We start from the raw sequence: 25,531 nt of genomic DNA, 5'->3' as shown, positions 1-25,531 counted from the left end.
GTGAGAAACTTCGACAAGGCTTCATACGTCTCCTAAGCACGATCGATGTTAGCTATGAATGGGACAAGATTGTCTTTTATCCCTTCTACCATCAGAATCATAGCCACCAATTCTAAATCCTTGAATTTCACTTTGTCAGCATCAATGGCTTCTTCTACAGGGTTCTTTACATTTCCTTTAACCAAGTCCAATACCTTGTTCTTCTCGAGGATTAGGACAATCCTCTTCTTCTAGGATCTGAAGTTAGATGCTCCTTCAAGCTTGTTCTCTCCCTTGATAGAGTTAGACATCTACCTTGAATATGATAGACTCCGTCCCTGAGATAGTGCCTATGAATGGATCCGCCTTTTTCTTTTTTCTTCACCAAAACTCTGAAAGCATGTTGGAAAATTAGAAAAGGCAGTAAAGATTTTCTCGATCTTGATAATTACTTGTGATTTTCGTATTATTACAATTTTTTATATCTTCTTTCTTTAGTTCATCAAGTAATTACCAAAAGAAGCAGTACATAAAACAATGGACACAAGACGTAGGCACATGCCAGGGAAAAACCCCCCTCGAGGGGAAAAACCCAATCAAAGTAATTCTTCCTTTCAATAGTATTCTTTGAGACCCTTCACCCTAGACCAAGACTAGACTTTCCCTCCACACCATGTCAACCTCCAAGATCTTCGACCCTTTCCAACAACTTTGACTATGCAGTAGATCCCAGCAACATGCAGCTTCTGGCAGCAACAAAACCCTAGGAGACTTCAATCTCCTAAACCAGACCACGAAACAGAGAGAGAGGCAGTAAAAATTAGATTTTCCTCTTCTCTAGAGACTCCCCCAAACTCGCACTTCTTTCCTCCTTCCGGCAACAGACTTCGCATCCCCAACACTTTCCAACACTCCCCAGAAGATATCGAATTGCTTGAGAGAGTAAGTGCTGCAAATGACTTAGACTTCCTTCTATATATAGCCTTCTTGTGGGACGAATGAGGGTCTTTAGGCTGACTTGATCTTCCTTGGGCCGACATGATGTGGAGGACACGCAATTCATATTTTGCTTGATACAAAACCTTTATACATGATCCAAAAGTCCAAGGAGGGTCTATTTGAATGTATAATGACTATAAACTCAATATTAATCTTAAGAGTCCACAATGGAGACTTTGATTAAAATAATGATGACCCAAGCATGAAACCCATGCTTTAATAAGTCATTGTTACAATAATAATAAAAAATTCTTTTTTCTTTTGACAAGTACATTACATAATGACTCAAGTACATTATTGAAGACCGAACATAGTTACTTTTCCAACACCTCTAGAGGAACTAGGGGCAACAAAAAACACTCAAATGAGAGGTCTTAGAACACGAGATATTATTTTTTATGTGTATTTGGAGGGTTTTGTGGCACACAAGTCAAGTCGGCTTGGGTCTAAGAGTGCCAAAAGGGCAGTTGGTGAAACCCACATGATTGCATATAAATACAAGGTATGTGTAGAGGAAAAAGATCATATCCAAGAGGCAATACATCACAAGTAGATCTTTGTTTTGGCCACAAGGAGAGAGGAACCCAACGAAGGTGGAAGAAGGCATAGTTTGTGCACAACAAAAGGTGTTACACTTTAGAGTTAAAAACAAAGGTGGCAGTTCATAGGAAGAACTCCATCTAGGTGCACACTCAGGCGGGGAAGGAAGTACGAGGATTGTCTAGCTATTTACTCATTATCAGAAAGAAAAAGCAGCTTGAGGAGTGGATAGTCAAAAGGTCGGTCAAATGGATGCACACAATATTGTATTAGATTTCTTTAGCTATTCCACCCACTAGAATGTTTGGGGACCAAGTTCTTACAGGCAAGAGGCCGAGGTCTAGAAGGGTAAATTCTAGGCAAAACATCAAATACCACTTCCCTGTTTAGCCTGAGTTTTTTTTTGTCATTGTAGGTGGGAAGGAGGGTTGTTTAGGGAGGCCAAGTAGCCTACTAGGCTCCCTAAACAAGGTCACATCTATCTCCATCAAAAGCGTAGTAAGGAGAGGTTTGTAGAAGGGTTTTGATGCAGGGCAAGTGTGCCCTAGACAGGGTCCGGAAGGGAAGACACCTAGTCGTAGTTTTGTAAGGATATATGGCGGGTTTGTGCATAATCAAAGGGTTGTTCTTTACCACTATTTAGGTTGCAGGTTCCTGAAGTTAAGTGTAGGTGTATGACTGATTTGTTTAAGGGATCCGATAGGCCTAGAGGGTTCTAAACTCTAGGCCACATTCACTAGGGAGGACAACGCAATTGCAGGGAAAGAGAACAAAAAAATTGGGAGTTGTTTATTAGGTCTGAAGTAACCCTAGCCAGTGATCAAATTGCACAACAAAGGACAAGAGGACCAACATTGCATTGGAGAACTAGGTAAGTTTATCCTCTTTTTGTGAAGATTTGTTGCTAGTGGATGTTGTCCTAGTGTATGACAGTTGGAGGAGTACCCAAAAGAAAAGTTTTTTGGGAGGGTTGTAGTGGCTTGCTCCAAGCCGTAAGTGCAGACTTAATAAGAACTTTAGGTTTGCTAGAAGTGGCAGAAGAAGGTGAGCTCAAGATTGATTCTTATAGGATGAAGAAAGGAGGTCAAGGGAGCAGAACACATAAGCCCAAGTTCATTGTTGGAGAAGGACGTTTGAGAGTGATAGGTGGTATCCCTCTGTGCCCTAAGTGTGTCTTCATCAGGCAGCACAAGAAGACACTAGTGGGAAGAAAGTCCCTAAGAAGTTGTGTCCTTGAAGGACTAAGGAGCAGCTAGTTGGGCAAGAAGACCCTAAGGAGTTGAGGAGCAACATTGGGCAGTGGAGAGTTGTTCACAAACAAAGTTGAGAACAACCCAATAGTAGTCTCGATGTGTTGGAGAATGAAGGATCAACTAGATGGTAGTTGGAACAATGTTTAGTGACCTAATGGAGTTGGTCCATTGATAAATGCAGATTGAAGTTGATGCAGTTCGAAGTCGAAGTACCAGACGGGTGTATTCATTGTACAACTAAAAGTTGAGAGAGCGCACAACACTAGCCAAAGGGTAAATGTATCTTGTTCAGGCAGTGTGGTTGCCATAACTGTTGACATAAAGTCCTAATTGTATTCTTTGTATCAATGGATGTATGAGGCCCATTATCCTTGGGACAAGAGCCCTAGACAATTGTATTAATAGTTTGATTAATATAAAGAAGTTGGGTTGTTGAAAATTTGTAAAAAGTTGTCTATATTTGTGCGCATGCTGATTTACTATAGTTTATTGTTCTATTGTACAAAGTAGTTTGTTCTGATACTTGGATTGGCAGTGTTAGTGATTGTAAGATTCTAACCTATACTCCGACAATGTGGAAAGCATTTCACCACCTGTGAGGCCAATAAACAATGTTTCACCTAGAGTTGGTCCATTTTCCCTCCCTTGATCCACTAGCAAGATCTTGCTCGGATGACTCAAGAACAAGTTGAATGCATCCACCATGATTATTACCTAGCCCGAGGCTACTAGATAGAAGAAATCCCCCGCAATGCATACCAGCTCCTTGGGGCAGCGTACCACAAGGCACAATACCATGAGGCGCTACAATGTAGGGAGGAACAACACAAAAGAGTCACACCAACTCAGAGGTCTCCTGATTTTCCGATGACCAACATTTCCACTTCAGGGAGTTTGTACTCTTGCATGACCATTTCAAAGAGTTCATCTCCTCGGATAACCATTTCAAAGAGTCTATATCCTCAAATAACCATTTTAGAGAGTCTATATTCTCGTATTACCATTTTAGAGGAGGATATGAAGGATGGTAAAACTCTATGTTGCTCAGTTTGCGTTATTGATTTCAAAATAAGCCAAGAGGTACATCCATTGTGATGCCACCATCTATTCCACTCAGCTTGCATAAACACATGGTTTGTACATTAGAGAAATTGTCCAACTCGTCATGTATATTATCATTTTCCATTGGTGTAAATTATTGTTTGATTAGTCACACCAACAAGAACAGAATGAAAATAACATTACAAGTCACTCTTCAAAAAAGAATTTAATTTTATTAAGTGAAAAAAATAAAAAATGAAAAGGGAATAAGATTAATAAACATTAATTAATTAGCATAAATTTACTTTATATATATATATAAGAGTAGTGGGGTCCGCAAGGAAAAAGGCTAACCCTGACATGTTGAAGTTAACCCATAAAAATAGATAAGCGATGTTGTTCACTATGTTTTGAAAACAAAACATTCCTTAAGAGGGTGACAATGTAAATATAATAATAATAATAATAAATAATAATATATATAAAAAGGTGTAAAATTGTCTTATCCACAAAGGCACGACTCTTCATATGAAAGGGCACCACGCCTAGTATTTATAATGAGCCCCCTCATTTGTAACATCATCATTCTATCATTCTATCAATTTATAAATATCAAGACATTTGTTACAAATATATTTCATCTTCAATATCAAATGGAATATTGTTTGTCTACTACATACAGAAATATTTTGGTGGGACAAGGAATTTCATATTCAAAGAAATCTCATCCTTCCCTAGAACAACAATTTTAAAATCATTTACTAAAGCTTTCCCCTTAATTAAGCACGTTTTTTGGTCTACAAATGATGGCTCCATCAAATATTAGGAGGACACCATCTTCAAAAACACATTTTTGCATGAACAAACTCCAATCCTTAGCTTTGGAAGGAGTGTGCTCTCCCCATTCCTCGAAAACTTGCTCCCCACAGACCCTTCTTATGCAAGTTCTCAAAAGAAAGGCATCAATATTAGATAAAGATAAAGACATGCTAATTTGAGGGGTCCTAAACCAGAGCACTACACTATATAAGATGGATACCTCAAGCCTTTGGGAAAATATAATTATTTCCTTTTGCAGTATCAATTGGAACAAGATTTGGTAGACTTGCTCTATTCCCAAAATCATTATTTTTTGTGTTGTTAGCACATGCAACATTATTGATCATAAATAGTTTGTCTAATAGGGGAATTATAGGTCCTTGAAGGCATCTCTTATCATGATATTGAAGAGACCTCCACACATCTATTATTTTAATGCGTTATCTTCTCTAAAGTTCAAAATATTCTTTTTTAAACATTTAACCCCTCAATTTGTTACCTAGTTTCAAAAAATCCGAACATTATGCAAATAATAGTTTTCATACACCCAAGAGCTTAAAAACAAACTACCAACAAGGAAATTTAATATATCATTCCAAGAATATATCTTGGAAGATTTAGTTGGCATGGAATGATCAAATTTCCAAAGACAAAGGGACTTGCCTTAAGTGCATTGATTTGTTCAATAAAAATTTAATTAGGGGAAGTCATTTCCAAGCTAGAAGACAAGTTAGGAGAGGGAAACTTAAATCAAAATGAAAGAAGATGGTTGAAGGCATGGGGTATGACAGATGGGACATGAAAATCCCATGGAGCCCAACATGAAAATCATTTCATGAATAAGGTTCAATACACAATCAATCCTCCAAATAACAACATCAAATAATGGATACAAAAACAAGAGATGTTGTCTCTCAATACAAATGGTTAAAAACATGGGGCATGACAAATGAGACAAGAAAAACCCATGGATCCCAACATGAAAATCAACCCATGAATGAGGTTCACAACAAAATCGACCCTCCAAATAACAACATTAAATAATGGATACAAAAACAAGACAAGTGAAGTTCACTCGTTCAATACAAAATCAATCCTCCAAATAACAACATCAAATAATGGATACAAAAACAAGAGATGTTGTCTCTCACTACAAATGGTTAAAAACATGGGGCATGATAAATGAGACAAGAAAAACCCATGGATCCCAACATGAAAATCAACCCATGAATGAGGTTCACCACAAAATCAACCCTCCAAATAACAACATTAAATAATGGATACAAAAACAAGACAAGTGAAGTTCACTCTTTAATTCAATGAAATTTTGAAAGAAAATCTCAAGCCTTTCAACTTGGGATGCATTATCATAATCCCTATTGGAGAAATTTACAAGAAATTCACTTGGAACAATGGAGAATTGATAAACAACCAAGTAGGATCTGTAGCTCTACTCAAAGGAGTTATTATCCTCAAAGAGGGTGGTGCCATTATACTAACTCACAAATTGGTGTAACTCAATTGATGAGGTATCAAGAACATCTAGATGGAAAGATCGTCAATAAAGCTAAATAGATCCTCATGGGATTTAGCAAATAGGAAGCACATCCTAAAAAAAATCGATTTAGAGGTAGATGGTATGGCAAACCTACTAATTCAAATCAATTTCAAGCACATCAAAATCCTTGGTGGAAATGGCTTTGAGACAATAGAAGAAAGTACAAACCCACAAGCAATAGATTCCATTCGAAAACAAAAACTAGCTCTATTGCTTTAGCTTCTATTAAACCTATATTCCTAATCTCTCAATCAAGCCAATTTTAGGTGCTTTTTGCAAAGTCCATGGGTTATTCTAAATGCCCCTCCTTTCTTCTCTTATGTTTTCCACTTTGTCCCCATTTGGAAGACCCAACAAGCAAAGAGGAGGTCGATTAGGTTCAAAGTTTGGTGAAAATAACGTAAAGTGATGAATTTTAGGTTTGACAATTTAACAACAGAATTTTTGAAGAATCAACCAAAACTATTCCCATTTTTTTTTTTTTTAGATGGCATGTATAGACATGTATTTAAGATCATGACAAAAAATGTATTCAAGTGTCTTCCAAATTCTTATAGGTTTGTTAGGAAGTATGTAGCTAGTATGGAAAATAGCCTTTTAAGCTAGAGGACAATTTTGTACCAAACAAATCCCTAGATGAACCATATAAAAAGATCCTTCTGAACTAGAGGGAAACAAGTTTGTACAAAACAAATCTATAGATGAACCATATGGAAAATGAAATCTCCTTTATAGACCCAAATATCATAGATTAGTGGAATGTTAATAGTCTAACATGGATGCAAAATCTTGTTATATTGGCTTTGATAGGACTCTGAGTATCATTTCTGTACACTATTATTTCAATATAGCCAAATTCATGAGTTGGCACACCAAGAGAAAGGAACAATAGAAAGCACTAAATTGATTCTCACAACTAGAGGCAACTAGCTTTTTGGGGATAAATTTTCTCAATACCCCTATCGTTTGTGTGATGTAATTTTCTATTCTGTGATGTACTCACTCATATCTATATATATATATATATATATATATATATATATACTCAATGAGTTAGTTTCATTGGTGGTTGCCAATGTTGCTGGGCAATTGGCTAGTCACATGAAGGCAGGTTCCTGATTTGAATCCCTTAGGCGAGGTATACTAGTCTATGCCAATGAATTTATGGGTTTACTAGAGACAATCCATAAATATGGGGAGGCATCCTTTGAGTTTAACCATAAGGTTTCCTTTGGAATATATATAGAGAGAGAAGGAGGGGGGATGGTTGTTTCTTTATGCCCATTGATACCTAGTTCAAATGCTTTCAAATTAGATCCACTAGTCCCTGCTAATGAGTTGCTAATAAGCTTTAATAAAGAATGTGAAGAAACATTGATTTAATTTCCAACAACACAATTCTCTTAATTTTCAAAAAATTCTATGAAATCGAGTATGAGTATGATTGTGTAATTGGATCTATGAAATCGAGTATGATTGTGTGATTGGATCTACTATTCTTGGAATAGTAATGAACCTCATTACTGTAATTGCTTGACTTTTAAGGCCCTTTTTTTAGGTAGGCCTTTATCTACTATACATATAAGCGATTCCGCTTGATACACAAGCTACCAGATTAGTCCTTCATAAAATAGAAAAACTGGGTATAAATACCACTTTCCAGAAAGAAAAATAAAATGAAAAGAATGTTTTTATTTCAGATGTTGCATACAAAATAATTGAAGATCTGAAGGGACATGTAACGTGACAGCCAGAAAAATGTTGAAGGCCTGTCCCCGAAACATGTGAACAATAAATGAATGAGTGTGGGGTGGGTTTCAGGTAACAGCATGTCATTCATTAGAAAGACCAAATGTTTCCTTCCGTCTGCATTAGTTACAACCATTGAATTGAAGGAATTGGAGTTATGATAACAGGTTACAGAAACGAAGAGTACCACGAACATGCTTTTCTCTGATTTTATTAATATTAAAGGCAACTCATGATTCAAATATCAGGCCTTGGAACCAGGCTGTCAGCAGGATCAAATTTACTAAGACAAAATTGTCTCGCCGGATAACTTCCTGGCTACCACTCGAAAAAAAAAAAACAAAACAAAACAAAACATTCCAAATACATATAGCACAGAGCTCTCTCTCAATATTTTCCCACATTAGCAAACACAGGATGGATTTGCAGCCAGCAATCCTCGAAAGCGTAAAAGACGATGAATCCCGGAGGAATGACATTCAAGTGTTGAAGAGCTTGCGAAAGGGAAAAGGGCCGTCCTTTCTATCTTTAGCAGCTTCCGTTAAGGCCAAGAACCTTCTGAAGCCAGTGGTTGCCGCACCCCTTCCAAGAGCAGCAGCACGTGTGAGCACATCTTCACGATTTGTGATAGCAGATGTTGGAGAAGGTGAGGGGGCAGAGGATAGTGGGGCTGCAGCAGCAGGTACACTAACACTAGTTGCCACAGCCATAGAAGGAGCTTGTGGGATAATTCCAGTACCGTGCTTGTTAAAATCCTCTAACAAAGTCTGTTGCTCAGTCTTTTTCAAACCCTGTATAAGTAAACAAGGCAAAGAAAATAGGTAATTTTTAGTTGGAAACAGAAAATTAACTCATATCTAGGAAATAACACTATCCCACCATTACGAAGAGTGGTGCCTCAATTACTTTCATCTAGGATTGAACAGCAAAGATAGAAACATGTTAGGAAACATACCTTAAGATCAAGAATGCGTTGGAAATCTGCAGCCGTTCCCTCTGGAAGGAGTGCTCGGTATGTGTCCGCTACAGATTCAACTGGTGATAAAATTACCTGTTACATACCAAAGAATGGATGGGGAATTATATTGTGATATTTGATGTCAAAAATACTCAGGTATCCAGTAAATCTCCTAGGCTAGTTGAGCAAAGATGGAGAAACTGAATCAAAGTTTTTTTTTGTCATATTCTTTTTGGGTGGGGGGAAGGGAAAGAAGAAGAAGCAAACAAAAGTTGGCTTGGAGCAAGATACAATATTAGATATCCATTTAGCAATATCAAATTACTGCAATCATCAAGTAAATTAGACTGAAAAGCTAATCTTCAAAATTGAATTGGATAAATCGAAACTGCAGGCCAGAAAATAGAATTTGAAATCCAATTCCAACATCCCAGCACTATGTATCAAGTAAATTAGACTGCAAAGCTGAAGGTTGAACGTTAAAAATCTAGAAAAATGAATTTGACAAATCTAAACTAAGGGCAAGCCACAAAGTAGAATTTGATATCCAATTCCAACTTCACAGGACTACATATAGAGGCACAATGAGCTTACAAGTCTAGGCATTGGTTGTAACAAGGTGCTGCCTACTTTCCTAGTACGTGGAGTGAACTTTCATCATGACGATTCTATCTTGTCTGTAGATTCTAATACGAACAATTCTTGATTATGAATGACTTTCGTGGAATCACAACCAAGGAAAGTGAGGAGATTTTCAATCTCTGTTGCAGCAACCGTGGCTGTTGTGTAATCATATTAACAAGACTTAAATTAAGAATTTTTCCACACAGCGCATGATGTCATCTTGGACAAAATTTCAAACACCAGGGGATGCAGTTATCAGTTATAATATTAAAACAAATATAAATGTAGTCATAGGCCAATTTGACACTTCGATAGTATAATTATTAATAGTATCTAAGATGGACGATGCTAGCAGCTAAACCAGTTTCTGCTCCTGATCTGGTAGACTAATTTTTTTAATCGAAATGATTAATTTACATTTAGTTAAAAGGCGGTGGCTTTACCTGTACCACAGGAGTTACAGAAATTGATTATACACTGGCAATAACAGGAGGGATTAGGGATTCAATATCCAGGCTTAATATTTTGAGCCAGGTATTTTTCTTCCAGTATCTGCTATAGTTTAGTTTACTATAATATATATTGTCCTAGCAGGACTAAACATCAACAAGACGTTATTTCCATTTTGAACAAAAATTAACACCCCTCTTGGGCACTAGCCAGAGATTCCATGTGAATACATGAACCCGAATTTTCTGTTGGTTTTGCTGATGGGTTAGGGGCATGGTGTGGTAGGGGTACCAGTAGTGCTGAGAAGTTGACAAATGTAGAGAGATGGACAATCACTTCTAACGCATTGGTGGCTGCCTCTAGCTTGGCTCCTTTAGCTTCCAGGGTTGAAAGTGAGGATTGCACTTCAAATTCCTCCTTTAAGTGTTGTAGATAGCCATGATCTACCTGGAGGTTTTCTGAGGGATGCTGGTCAGCCACTGTGCAATGCAAGAAGCTCTCTTCTCCAGTACCATCTGCATTGCTTGAGTTGCCAGCGCAAATGTCACATCTCCTCAGCTCTCACAGAAGTGAATGGCCCTTTGGAGATGCCCCATTCTTTTGTCTACTTGCACTTGAAACAATGAGGATTCATGACATGAAACAATGAGGATTCATCATAGGAGACAAAGAGGCAAAGCACAGCAAGTATTCTTCCTTGGGTGCCAAAGAAGCCATTGTCATGAGGGGTGAGAGATCAGTGACAATGCATGAGAGCTGCTCCATCAGATGTCCAGGAGAATGGTGGATTAACCTTCCACCTCCATCCTGGGGAGGGCTGACTGGGAAGTGTAATGTCCAAGAGGGCAGTGGCAGCCTAGCAATACATGCAAAAGGCTGATGGGAGATGGGGGGCTTTGAATGTCCCACTTCCTTCATTAATAGGAAATGACAAGCTGTGGCAGAGAGGGTGTCTTGTCATACCCTCTCCCATTTTTAAACAAAAAATTATATCATTTATGCCTTTGCAAAATCTTTTGGTCAACATTGCTCCTATATTTTCCATTTTGCCAGTTTCTGTATTGTTCACCTGATATACATGGAAGAAGTGAGCTTGATCAAACTGCTGGGTTAGAATTTTGATCAAAGGATCCTGGCTAGGACAGGGGATGCAGTTTGTCTTTCTGTTCTCATTGTGTTAATTATCAGAGATGAGTCATCGATCACTATAATCATGTTCCTACTTCCTAGTGAGAGGAGGAGTTTCAGGCCTTAGTAAATTGCCAAGGCTTCCCTCTCATTATTGGTGGTCCCCAACAATGCCCCATGCGTATCTAGTTGCTTGGTGTCCTCCAGAAGTAGAAATCACTCCACCAGCACCTGCCTCCCCAGGATCTTATTGAGTAACTTGCTGAAGAATTTGTTATTGATCCCTAAATTCCAAGACAACATCCAAAAACATTCTTTCATGAATTGCATAAAAGCACATCCATTTACATTATAATTCAAAACACAACTGAGCAATGATCGCCTAAGAAGATATCTGGGACAATATGAATGGATCAAATGAGGATATTAGAAAAAGAAAGTCCTCTTCCATGCACATTCATTGAGAAAGAATGACATAAAATGACAGATTCTCGTAGATGATACGAATGTCTAGAACTACACTTTGTGGGAGTGCCCCCGACCCGCTTTGCTCTATAATTTTGCTTCTAGGAGCACCAGCACCCTTCCATGTTGCTCCCACCCAGGAGCATTTGTAGAGAGAGCATGGAACAATACCTTTGTTCACTGGTGTTCTCAGACGCCAGATACATTTAAATTTGTATGCAAGTATGAACCATATGTGTAGATGTGTAATTGTAGTTAGTAATAGCTGTATTAATAAGATATGAATGGTGGTTACAAATCTTCGTGACATGTGCCTATATAGGCATTGACTGGCCACGAAGATAGAATGACACAACTTTTGACCCATGTCTCTTCACAACTAATGAGACATTAACTAATTTAATTAATTTATTATTATTGATATTTGCTTATTTTAATATTTATTATTTAATTGATGTTTTATGAATATTTTTATTCATAACATTGCCACCCCCTTTAGAGATGCTTTGTCCTCAAAGCACAACTAGAAGGGTTTTCTCTAGTTGAACAGTATTGTGATGGAATGGCATCCTTTTGTTCACTGGTGCATTCATCACGAGTAATTGTACCTTCCTTGGAACTGGGAGTGTTAACAGCTTTCAATTTATAATGTCGTCCCTGCCAGTTAAATTCCATGAATTGTTCTTCAAGGTTTGTAGTATAGCTCCCTAACTGTATTAACCATTTTGCACCTAGAACTACATCCATTTCCTTGAGTGGTAGGGCAAAGAGATCTGTTTGTAGCTCCAAATTCTTGTATATGGATTGGAACTTTTTGACATTAGCCTATTTCCTTGATTTTCCTTCCAATAGCGACACACATGGTTAGGTCCTTGATTGGGCATATACAGAGACCCATGGCAAGATCAATGTTTATACAATTGTGAGTACTCCCAAATCTATAAGTATATTGACATTTTTGTTTTTTATGAATCCTTTGAGATTTAGGGTTTTAGGACATAGTCTCTTCCTCATGTTGGTTGGCGGAGTAGTAGGCTTAATGTTCCTTCTTTGTGAGTGGTTTCTCTTCTTTCGAAGATGTGATGGAATGTATTTTGTAGTTGCTTGCTGTTCTTGATTTTCGAGAGAGTTACTCTTTTCATCATGGGTTTCCCAGTCACATGAGATTGTCGCTAATGACGGTTCCTCAGAATCTGAATCTTCACTATGTGTGACAATGATTTCTTCATGACGTTTCTGAACTTCAACTTGCTTCCCATCTACTATTTTATAGTAGCATAGGGATGTGTCTTCACGTTTATGTCCTTGCATCCAATTTTCTTCACATTTGCAACAACTATTTTTCTTTTTTATCCTTTACTTTGGACCATTACTTGAAGTGTCTGATTCCTTCTCGACTTCAGAAGTATACAATTTCTTGTTAAGGCCTCTGTGTCCTGATGTCCATTTGTCAACAAAATAATTACATTTGTTAGTTTCTTTTCTTCCCGTGTGTTGTTGTTGGTCTTCGTCTCCCCTGAATGATGTGTCTTCACGTTTATGTCCTTGCATCCAATTTTCTTCACATTTGCGACAACTATTTTTCTTTTTTATCCTTTACTTTGGACCATTACTTGAAGTGTCTGATTCCTTCTCGACTTCAGAAGTATACAGTTTCTTGTTAAGGCCTCTGTGTCCTGATGTCCATTTGTCAACACAATAATTACATTTGTTAGTTTCTTTTCTTCTCGTGTGTTGTTGTTGGTCTTCGTCTCCCCTGAATGATGACATTCTCTCAATAATTATAGTTGTGTGTCTGGCATCTTCAATGGTTTGGGGTTTGCATAATTTTATTTCTTCCCGAATGTAATTCTTAAGGCCACAACGGTACATTTTCAAAAGCTCTTCATCTGCGAATCCCCTTTGCCTTATCACTAACACTTCCCATTCATGCGTGTATTCACTTATCGATCCTTTCTGTTTGAGGTGAACAAATCTCTCGTATACATCATTCTCTTCTTCATAGTGAAATCGTTTTAACAAGGTGTTTTAAAAATTTTGCCAATTGAACAAGCGAGTTGCGCATTTGTTTGACCACCATAGGAACCAATCATACGCTTCTGCTTCCACATAGTTGGATGCGGTCATGACCTTCTCTTGTTCACCCACTGGTGGATTTGCTCCAAAAATGGCGTCCATTTTATTTACCCATATAATGGCACCTTTATGGTCCTTACCATCGTATTTCGGTAATTCCCTTTTAATTTTAAGGGGGTCTCTTTCGGGAAACTTCATATAGTACTGACTTCTTTCAAAGTGTAGTTGCAGTATTCGCAGCGTCTCGTGTATCAGGAAATCGTGATTTGGAAAATCTTCGTCTTTCGGAGTTTTGGGACTTTGTGTGGCTGAGGGTGGATTGTCTTTTCCCATAAACTGGTTCATCATGCACTTAAATTTTGTGATATAATCGGCCATTTTGTCTTGTTCACTAACCTTTTTCTCGACATCATCAAGGCACTTATGCAACTTATTGAGTTCTTCCTGGATTTTTTTCACATCGTCACTGTTACTCCCGATTTTGCTTTTTTTCTTCCTAGTAGACCCAAATTTGTTTTTGTTTTTGTTTTTTTTTTTTTTTCTGTTTGTTTTGTTTGTTTGTTTGTTTGTTTTTGTTTTTTTTAATTTAATTATTATTTTTTTAAATAATAATTTAATTAATTAAGTTATATTAATTAGGCAATTAATACTCATGTAATATAATTATGTTTTTGCGCGGGCCTTAGGGCAAGGCCTACAACTGTCTGATGCTCTGTTTTCAAAACCAGCCAGCTCGGAACTGACTCGGTCGAGTTGGTCCGAGCCAAGCCTTAAAACTGTGACTCGGCCTTGGTTGGCTCGGTATTAACCTGGCCAGCTCGGTTGAGTTAGAGACAGCGGCCCACACAAACATGAAAACTGCGATTTAAAAAAAAAGGTTTTTTGGAAGACTCTAGTTTGTAGTTTTCCTATTTGGTCTTTGGGGTCCATTCCCCTCTCCTAAACTCTATTTAACCCACTCAACCCCTCTCATTATCTCACAGCCATCTCATGCATTTGAGTGAGAATTTCAGTAAGAGTTTGTGAGGAGTAGTTGAGTTTGTTTTTGGAGCAGCAGTGAGGAGTTTTGGGCAAGCATTGTAGCTGGAGTGAGGAGCTTCTTGGGCAGCGATTTGGAGCAGCCTTGAGGAGTTGGTTTCTTGGAGCAATCTTGAAGAGGCAGTTTGTGCCTGGAGGTATTTTTTTTCACTTGTGAAAATCTGTTTTTGCTTATTAAAGTTTATGTGCAAATATAGAAATCCTAAAGAGTGTTTTTTGTGAAAGAAATAAACATTGAATCAATGTTTTTTGTTTTTGTTTTCATTTTCAGATTGTTTTCTTTCATTTCCAAGTCAAAAAATGGCACCTAGAGTGAAAGATGCTGCTTGGGCATATGTTGAAATGGTTGATAGTCAAATGCATTGCAAATTTTGCCATAAGAAAATTAAGGAAGGTCCTGGGGGCATTAATAGGCTGAAGCAACACTTGGCAGGGATTAGAGGCCAAATTACTCCATGTACCTCACCAAAAATTGGGGAGATTAGGAAGGATTTGTTAGCCAGCTTTGAGAAATTTAAAGAAGATAAGGCTAGGAAAAAAAAGTTCGAGGCTGAAATTGGGAGGAAGAGGAATATACAAAAAATGTTGGCTACCAACCCCCATTTTGATTTTGAGGGTTCTTCCTCTATCCCTTGTACTAATGCATCCAACACCTTCTGATATGTTCCTCCCTCTTTTGAGTCTATTCAAGAAAAGGGAAAGGGTAAAATGAAAAAGGGTGATATGAATATCAAAAGTTATTTCACTCCCTCCTCTCCATCAGATGCACATGGTCCTCAACCTAGTAGAAGTCATTTGTGTAGGAATTTACAGGGTAAGTTCCTCAGACAGAACACCAAAGGACACCGCTCACAAACAGATCACAGATCAATACACCAGTAATTTTGACGTGGTTAAAACCCTCAAAGAGGGAAACAGTCCACAGCCTGAGCCAACGCGGCCACTTCAGGCAATTTATTAATAAAAGAATGAAAATTTACATAAGCTTCTCTCATGGACGGTTAACCTACAAATGACCCTCCATGCTCTTTAAATAGAGATCATGGACCAATCGGGTGTTAAGCCACGGATCAAGTGTTAGTAATACCGAGGAGAGAATGAACCGTCGATCACTACATATCATGACCGTCGGATTGTAAGTTACAAAATGTACATAGTAAAGAAACACACTTTACCTAACTCTATACTAGACCAAGTTATACTTAACTATTTCCTATGTGTCAGAATATCCTAACATCCCCCCTTAAGAACAACTTGGGATAGGATTGAAGGATTTACAAATATGACACAATAGGAGAAGAAAGGAGGCACTAAAGCCTATCCCCGCTTAGTGACAACTTCCTGAACTCCAACCATAAATCGAAGTTTAGTGAACTTCGCCTCTGTGAGAGCCTTTGTAAAAATGTCTGCAACTTGATCATCTGTTGAACAATATTGCACTTCAAGAACATGGTCGTGAATGAGCTTTCTGATGAAGTGCATGTGCAGTTCAATGTGTTTGCTGCGCTGATGTTGGACTGGATCTTTGCATAGTTGAATGGCACTTTGATTATCACACCAAAGTGTAGTCGGATGTTGCTGCTGAAAGCCAAACTCGGACAGGATCTGACAAAGCCACAAGGCTTCCTTACTAGCTTCAACCCCCCCTCTCTCTCTCTCAAACTTTTTGTTTAGCGGTTTCCTTTGGTGTTCTATCTGAGGAACTTACCCTGTAGGAATTTACAGGGTAAGTTCCTCAGACAGAACACCAAAAGACACCGCTCACAAACAGATCACAGATCAATACACTAGTACTTTTGACGTGGTTAAAACCATCAAAGAGGGAAACAGTCCACGGCCTGAGCCAACACGACCACTTCAGGAAATTTATTAATAAAAGAATGAAAATTTACATAAGCTTCTCTCGTGGACGGTTGAAGCTTTGGGTTGCGTACTTGCTTTGAGAAAGCTCTTTTTCCCTACAAAACAAAAAACACAAAACCCAACACACACATACAAAAAAAAAACGAACCTTGCGGCTCGAAGTTAGCTTTAGCCGGAAACTAAATATTTTCCTCAATGTTTCTGATTTTCCGAGATCACACTAAGGCGCAGCGGAAAAGAGCATACGCATGAGAAAAATCCTTCCTTTCTGTTTCTGATTTGCCCAGATCGCACAGAGTCGCGGGGCAAAGAGCATACGCAGAAATGAAATATATAGATCCAGTAATAAAAAAGGATAAATAAACCGAAACCGAAATAAACAGAGAGAAAATAACTATAAACTGCAAATAAACACTGTATACCTCCAGATCTTAAAAATGACGTAGCTAGGGCTACCGGAAACCTTTTCACATGAAACGAAAGGGCTTCCTCACTGGAACAGATGCTCCCAACACAATAGAGCAGTCCTCTCGGCCCGAAAGTAGTCGGAAACAGTAGATCTAGGAAACGACAGTCGGATGCAGTTCTACCGGCTTCAGATTTGGATCACCAACAGACGCGGCCCTCAAATAGCTCTGATACCATGTAGGAATTTACAGGGTAAGTTCCTCAGACAGAACACCAAAGGACACCGCTCACAAACAGATTACAGATCAATACACCAGTACTTTTGACGTGGTTAAAACCCTCAAAGAGGGAAACAGTCCACGGCCTGAGCCAACGCGGCCACTTCAGGCAATTTATTAATAGAAGAATTAAAATTTACATAAGCTTCTCTCATGGATGGTTAACCTACAAATGACCCTCCATGCTCTTTAAATAGAGATCATGGACCAATCGGGTGTTAAGCCATGGATCAAGTGTCGGTAATACCGAGGAGAGAATGAACCGTCAGATCACTACATATCGTGACCGTCGGATTGTAAGTTACAAAATGTACATAGTAAAGAAACACACTTTACCTAACTCTATACTAGACCAAGTTATACTTAACTATTTCCTATGTGTCGGAATATCCTAACAATTTGCAGCCCACTTTAGATGACCATTGGAAGAAAGAATTGAGGGAGACTGCTTGTGACTACATAGCTAGACGGTGGTGTGATGTTGATATCCCCTTCAATGCTTCTCGTTCACCATATTATGAGCCTATGTTTGATGCCATACATGCTGCTGAAAAAGGCTTCAAAGGCCCTACTATGCATGAGCTAAGGGGGTGTCATTTGCAGAAAGAAATTGCCTCCATTAATGAGTATTTGAAAGATTTCAAGGACTCATGGGCAAGAACAAGATGTACCATCATGTCAGATGGATGCATTGATCAAAGAAACCATACCATCATAAGCATTCTTATCTTCTGCCCACAGGGAACCATGTTTCTAAAATCAGTTGATGCATCTGATAAGGTAAAAGATGGACAATTGTTGTTTCAGCTATTGGATGAGGTTGTTGAGGAGGTGGGGGTGGCTAATGTTATTCAAGTCATCACAGACAATGCCTCTAACTATGTTCTTGTTGGTAAAATGTTCGAGGAAAAGCACAGATCCATCTTTTGGACCCCATGTGCTACACATTGCGTAGACCTCATGCTTCAGGATATTGGCAAATTAAATTGGGTCAAAAACACTGTAGATCATGCCAAAAGCATAACAAAATTTATCTACAACCATTCATGGATTTTGAGCCTGATGAGGAAACACACAGGGGGCAAGGATATTATTAGGCCTGCTATCACTAGATTTTCTACTCATTTTTTGACATCGCAATCTATGCTTTCACAACATAGAAACTTGCAAAAGAATTTTTCCAGTGAAGAATGGAATCAAAGCCAGTGGTCTCGCAAACTGGAAGGCAAAGAATTGAAAAAGAAAGTTAATGAAGAAATATTTTGGAGAAAGGCAACAGAGATTCTGAAGCTTGCTGAGCCACTGGTTAAGGTGTTGTTGTTGGTGGATGGGGAAAGATTGGCTATGGGCTTCATTTATGAGGCTATGGATCAAGCAAAGGAGCAAATAAAGACTGCATACAAGGATAAAGTGGCTAAGTATGGGCCCATTTGGACAATCATTGATGAAAGATGGAACAATCAACTCCATCGCCCTATATATGTAGTTGGGTACTTTTTGAATCCACAATATCATTATAAAGCTAAGGTGACAGGAGCTTTTAAGGGGGAGGTTAGAGATGGATTGATTGACTGCATTGATTGCATGATCCCACGCAGTCAACCTTTAGGCCACAACCTTCAGCAGTGCCTCAAGTACCTTTGGGAATAACCTAGCAAAGATTGCAAGGGAAGTAGATGAGCCAGGTAAACAAAGATTTCAATTTTCAAATTCTTAATACTTATTTCGTTAAATTGTTTATAATTTGAAAGTTGGATATAATTTGTAATTTTGTTGAGCTAACTCATTACACTCCTATGTTTTTTGCAGCACAATGGTGGGAGTCTTTTGGAAACCACTGTCCTTAATTGCAGAGGTTTGCAATTCATATTTTGAGTCAAACTTGCAGTGCTACTGGGTGTGAGCGCAATTGGTCTGTCTTTGAGAGGATTCACACAAAGAAGAGAAACCGTTTGGATAAAAAATGGTTAAATGATCTAGTCTATGTCCAATACAACCTCCGGCTTAGACGCAACCAATTGCTGAACAAAAGACCTGATTCAGATCCCATTGTGTTGGAAGACATTGATCCAACATCAAATTGGGTAGTGGAGAGTCATCCAGCAGAGTTTGATTCTGATGAGGATCTTGATTTAGATTTATAGGTGGAGGCAACACTCAAACATAATGTTCAGATGAATGCAGAGCCTAATCCACTTGTACCAGCCTCAGGGCCAGCCCCAAGTCCTCTAGTTGCAAGTGCTTCTTTTGTGGAGCCACGACAGAAGTGCATATCTCGTCTATCTCAGCTTGCAGCTGCTGCATAGCCTACTAGTGCTACCACTTCTACAGTTGCAATTGGAGATGATGACGAGGAGGAGCCATGGGGCCCCCTGTCTGACTCTGATCTAGAGGTTGATCTAGATGATCTTGGCTCCTCTAGCAGTAGCCAGTGACGCCACTAGCCAGTAGTACTAGTCATAGTTTACTTTTGTTGTAGAGCCCATTTCTAGCCTCCTTGGTTATATGTTTTGTTTTGATCTCTATATCATCATCATGTATGTATTGGACAGTGCATTGGGTGCCATTTTGATATAATGGATATATACATGAGCCTGCTTTGATCATATGTTGTCTTCTATCTATATTCTAATGTTGTGTGTTTGGAAACATGAATGAAAATCTTTAAAATTATGTTTTTTATAAAAAAAAATATATATATATTTAATGTATTTTTTACAATGACCGAGTCATTGAAATTGAGTCGGCCGAGTCAATACCGAGTCGGAGTCAGAGTCAGAGTTGACCCTCGGTCGAGTCGATGTCGGAGTCAGAGTTTTAAAACTTTGAGTCCGATGACAACGCTGAGATGCCATCCTTTCCAAATGCAGGAGCCCTTGCTGCTCTAGAATGGAAGTGGAGGAGTATGACGTGGAATACAACGTGGAAAAGTTTTCGGGTGAATAACTCAGATTCTGATTAAACCACGTAATTTGACCACATTTATGTATCGACCAAACAACACACCTGTTGACCAACCAAACGACGTACCTGAGTCTTGACGCCGGGGGTAAACGAAAATATTTTTGTTGAAGTGTCGGTCTATCAGAACAACGACCCTCCTGTAATTACACCGAAAGGTTATGTGGAGCAGTGGTCGGTTTCTTGGGCGGATTGTCGGATTGTCTGCGGCCAGACAATGGAACAACGGGGGTATGAAGTATGGTGACAATGGAGACAGGGAATTGGAGATGCAGAATGATGGCAGTGGAACAACGAAGAGTTGTGGAACAGCGAGGAGTTAAGGGTTGCGGGTAGTGGTACAGGGAGGAATTGAGGCTCTGATACCGCTATAACAATACCTTTGTTCACTGGTGTTCTCAAACATCAAATACATTTAAATTTGTATGCAAGTATGAAGATAGAATGACACAACTTTTGACCCATGTCTCTTCACAACTAATGAGACATTAACTAATTTAATTAATTTATTATTATTGATATTTGTTTATTTTAATATTTATTATTTAATTGATGTTTTATGAATATTTTTATTCATAATAGAATGCTCTTGGGGGTTATTGAGCAATCCTGACACCTGTGGGAAGTGATCTAGAAGTGAAACTCCTAGATGCTCTTGAAGCATTTTAAAGGTGTTCTTAGGCTACATTAGAAAAGTTCCACGAGTGCTCCTGGGGGTTATGGAACAATCCTGAGACCTGTGGGAACTGACCTAGGAGCGACACTCCTAGATACTCTTGAAGCATTTTCAAGGTGCTCTTAGGCCACATTAAAAATGCTTCTCGAGTGCTCTTGGCAGATACTAAACATTTTTGGAAACCTACATATTTTTGCTTATGGGGGAACGAATTCATGCCTAGGGATTATGGATGGATTAAAACATTCTCTCACTCCATTTTTCCTCATTCTATCACTCATTTCACTCACCTCTGCCAGGGCTTTGAGTGAGCTTCTACTAGTTGTTGAGGAATAAATTTGTAAGAGCTTGGAGAGGAGATTGAAGGCCACCATAGCAACATTCAACCACCACTTAAAAACTGAAGAGGAGGCACTAAGCCCATTCATTCTTGTGTCTTTTCCATTTTTTGTGAACTTGATTACTTTCTAGGTTGAATGGTGTATTCTCCTTCTCCTTCCCATCCCTTCTTCTACATCATTCTATCGCAGGAACCATGTTATTCTCAACTTTCAAGAAGCATGATGGCTATGTGGCTTATCATTATGCTTTTGTTTTTTATTATGATGGTGTTGTTGGGAAACTGAAATACCAATAAAGAGGGGGAAGAAGTAGAGTATATCGATGGCCCATACCATGGAGAGGAGGGAGAATTAGAAGTGTATAAAGGGATGATGAAGTTGCTTATAATGATGGAAATAAACCCAAAGAGAGTTCAAGACCCTTGTGAAAGCATGTGAGGCATCAGGGAGGGAAAGGGGGCAGAACCAGTAAATTGACATTTTCCCATTGTATCACAACTTACACAGGAACATACACCCATGTTAGAAAGCATCATTGTGGGATTATGCGAAGTGATGAAAATAGGCATAAGTTGATAGGAAGAAAAACCTTTAATATTGTTAACAAAAAATAGAAAAGAATACATGAGGTAAGAGGAGGAAGCACAACAAATCCAAAAAATCAAAGGTTGAATCCAAGACTTCATATAGATGTTAAGTAGTCAATCATAATCCCCGCGTGCTAGTGGACCTTTGCTGATGAAATTAGGGAATCATAGAACAATATCAAATTTCCTTGACCAAACTTATAGGGATTACATGAATGCAAAAGTGTTTAGGGTTCTCTATGCATGTGGCATGCCATTCAATGTTTTTCACACCCTATTGCATGAAATATTGCCATCAACAATGCTCCTAAAGAATACAACAGCCCTAGGTATGACAAAACCAAATCCATAAGACTTAACAAAGAAAGAACCAAAATCCATAGTGCTCTAGAACAATTTGCAAATGATTGGACCTATTGGAAATGTAACTAGTTTCGGTCTTCATAATTGTCATCGTACTCATGTCAATATGTATATCTTATGTAACAAGCAAAAGAAGAAAGAAAAATCATTATTTTAGAGCATGGGTTTCATGCTTCTTGTTGATGGTCTTTTAGGTAAAAGCATGTTCTTCATGCTTTTAGGGTTTGTTAGGTCATAAGTTTTATTGTCATGAGTCACGAGAGTCAATGTTATGATTATAAGACCCATTTGGGCAAGATGTACCTTGTAAAATAATTTATTTTGAGTCTAGAAAGTCCTAGAAACCTCTAAAGTACAAGTTGGCCTAAAGGAAGGTACTCGAACCCCTCAGATGTTTATAAATATAGGCAACTTCGACCTCATTTGGAACTCAATCACTCACAAGTCCGATCTCTCAAGAAAAGTTTGATCTAAAGCTAAGAAGACAAAGAAGGCTAAAGCAAAGATCAAGTAAGAGAAAGTCTTGAATATTTGTTTTTGGGCTCTATCTCTCTCACATGTGTGAAGAATTAGGGTTTCTGCCAGTGTTTTACAACCAGGACCAGGACTCCGACCAGGCCGAGGATCGACTCCGACTCCGACCAGGATTCGGTAATGACCAGGCCTAGTCGATTTCAATGACTCGGTCGTTGTAAAAAATACATTAAATATTTATTTTTTTTATAAAAAAACATAATTTTAAATATTTTAAACATAATTTTAAAGATTTTCATTCATGTTTCCAAACACATAGCATTATAATATAGATGGAAGACAACATATGATCAAAGTAGACTCATGAACCAATCCATTATATCAAAATGGTACCCAATGGCAATACATAGTCAACTGTCATACATGATCAAAGACTCAAAACAAAATACAAATAACCAAGGAGGCTAGAAATGGCCTCTACAACAAAAGTAAACTGTGATGCTGACCAGACTCCAATACTAGTACTACTGGCTACTGCCAGAGGAGCCAAGATCATATCGACCAATCTCTGGATCAGATTCATCATCATCATCAGAGTCAGACAAGGTGCCCCATGCCTCCTCATCATCATCGTCTCCAACTGCAACTGTAGAAGTGGTGCCAGTACCACTAGCAGATGCACGCTGAGATAGAGTAGATATGCGGCTGTGCTTCTGTCGTCGCTGAGCAGAGGAAGCACCTACAACTGGAGTCCTACTCCTCAGAGTCCTTGCTGGCTGTGAGACTGAGGCTGGTGGATCAGGATCTGCATTCAACTGAACAGGCTGAAGTTGATGTTCCAGACCCAGGCCAACTTGGCCAAGTTCATCAAGATCCTCATCAGGATCAAACTCTGGTGCACGACTCTCCACTACCCAATCTGATGTTGGATCAATGTCTTCCAACACAATGGGATCTGAATCAGGTCTTTTGTTCAGCAATTGGTTCCGTCTGAGCCGAAGGTTGTATTGGACAAAAACTAGATCATTCAACCGTTTTTGCTCCAAAAGGTTTCTCTTCTTTGTGTGAATCCTCTCAAAGACAGACCAATTGCGCTCACACCCAGATGCACTGCAAGTTTGACTCAAAATACGAATTGCAAACTTTTGCAATTGAGGGCACTGGCCACCAAAGGCCTCCCACCATTGTGCTGCAAAAAACATAGGAGTGTAATGAATTATGAGTTAGATGAAGGCTGAAGCTCAACAAAATTACAAATTACATCTAACTTTCAAATTATAAATGATTTAACAAACTTTAGTCTTTAATAAAAAAAGTAAAACTGTAAAACCGTTAAGAAATTGAAAATTGAAATTTTTGTTTACCTGGCTCATCTGCTTCTCTTGCAATCTTTGCTAGGTTCTTCCCAAAGGTACCTGTTGCATTGCTGAAGGATGTGACCTGTTGATGTATCTGCAGCTGATCAGACTCCGATGGGATCATGCGTTCAATGCAATCAACCAGTCCATCTCTGACCTCCCCGCTCAAAGCTCCTGACTCCTTAGCTCTATAATGATACCGTGGGTTCAAAAAATACCCAGCTGCATGTATAGGGCGATGGAGTTGATTGTTCCATCTTTCATCAATGATTGCCCAAATGGGCCCATACTTTGCCACTCTATCCTTGTATGCTGTCTTTATTTGCTCCTTTGCTTGATCCATAGCCCTCATAAATGAAGCCCATAGCCAACCTTTCCCCATCCACCAACCGCAACACCTTAACCAGTGGCTCAGCAAGCTTCACAATCTCTGCTGCCTTTCTCCAAAAAGTTTCATCATGGACTTTCCTTTTCAATTCTCTGCCTTCTGGTTTGTTAGACCAATTGGTTTGATTCCATTCATCACTGGAAAACATCTTTTGCAAGTTTCTATGTTGGGAAAGCATAGATTGCAATGTCAAAAAATGTGTAGCAAATCTAGTGATGGCAGGCCTAATAATATCCTTGCCTCCAGTGTGTTTCCTCATGAGACTCAAAACCAGTGTATGATTGTAGATAAATTTTGTTATGCTTTTGGCATTATCTACAGTGTTTCTGACCCAATCTAATTTTCCAATATCCTCAAGCATGAGGTCTATGCAATGTGCAGCGCATGGGGTCCAAAAGATGGTCTTGTGTTTTTCCTCTAACAGTTTACCAGCAAGAACATAGTTAGAGGCATTGTCAGTGATGATTTGAACAACATTAGCCACCCCCACATCCTCAATAACCTCATCCAATAGCTGAAACAACAAGTGGCCATCTTTTACCTTATCAGATGCATCAACTGATTTTAAAAACATGGTTCACTGTGGGCAGAAGACAAGAAAGTTTATGATGGTACGGTTTCTTTGATCAGTCCATCCGTCTGACATGATGGTACACCCTGTTCTTGCCCATGAGTCTCTGAACTCTTGCAAATACTCATTAATGGATTGAATTTCTTTCTGCAAACGAACCCCCCTTAGCTCTTGCATAGTAGGGCCTTTGAAGCCTTTTCCAGCAGCATGTATGGCATCAAACATAGGCTCATAATATGGTGAATGAGCAGCATTAAAGGGGATATCAGCATCATACCACCATCTAGCTATGTAGTCACAAGCAGTCTCCCTCAATTCTTTCTTCCAATGGTCATCTAAAGTGGGCTGAATTTGACCTTTACTAACTTCAGGACCATGTGCATCTGATGGAGAGGAGGGAGTGAAATAACTTTTGATAGTCACATTACCCTTCATTCTACCCTTTCCCTTATCTTGAACTGAACCAAAAGAGGGAGGAACATAACGGAAAGGGTTGGATGCCTCAGTTTGAGGGATAGAGGAAGAACCCTCAAAATCATATTGGGGGTTGGTAGCCATCATTCTTTGTATCTCCCTCTTCCTCCCA

At 38.8% G+C, this 25,531-nt stretch overlaps 1 protein-coding gene across 1 annotated transcript in view; it reads right to left on the bottom strand.

The window, feature by feature from the left end:
• Positions 1 to 7,861: 7,861 nt before the first annotated feature.
• Positions 7,862 to 25,531, bottom strand: part of HIT1 (Membrane trafficking VPS53 family protein) — a 361,304-nt gene continuing 343,634 nt past the window's right edge. The window contains exons 24-25 of the mRNA XM_089448976.1: positions 8,894 to 8,989; positions 7,862 to 8,729 (exon numbers count right to left, since the gene is read on the bottom strand). Coding sequence (XP_089305102.1) covers positions 8,418 to 8,729; positions 8,894 to 8,989 — 408 coding nt within the window. The 3' untranslated portion in view covers positions 7,862 to 8,417. The remainder of the gene's footprint in view (positions 8,730 to 8,893; positions 8,990 to 25,531) is intronic.

This window comes from Pinus tabuliformis, chromosome X, assembly GCF_031772625.1.
Source record: "Pinus tabuliformis cultivar Carrire ecotype Pingquan chromosome X, CPIR1, whole genome shotgun sequence".
Classification (NCBI taxonomy): domain Eukaryota; kingdom Viridiplantae; phylum Streptophyta; class Pinopsida; order Pinales; family Pinaceae; genus Pinus; species Pinus tabuliformis.
This window is presented reverse-complemented; position numbering and strand designations above follow the sequence as displayed.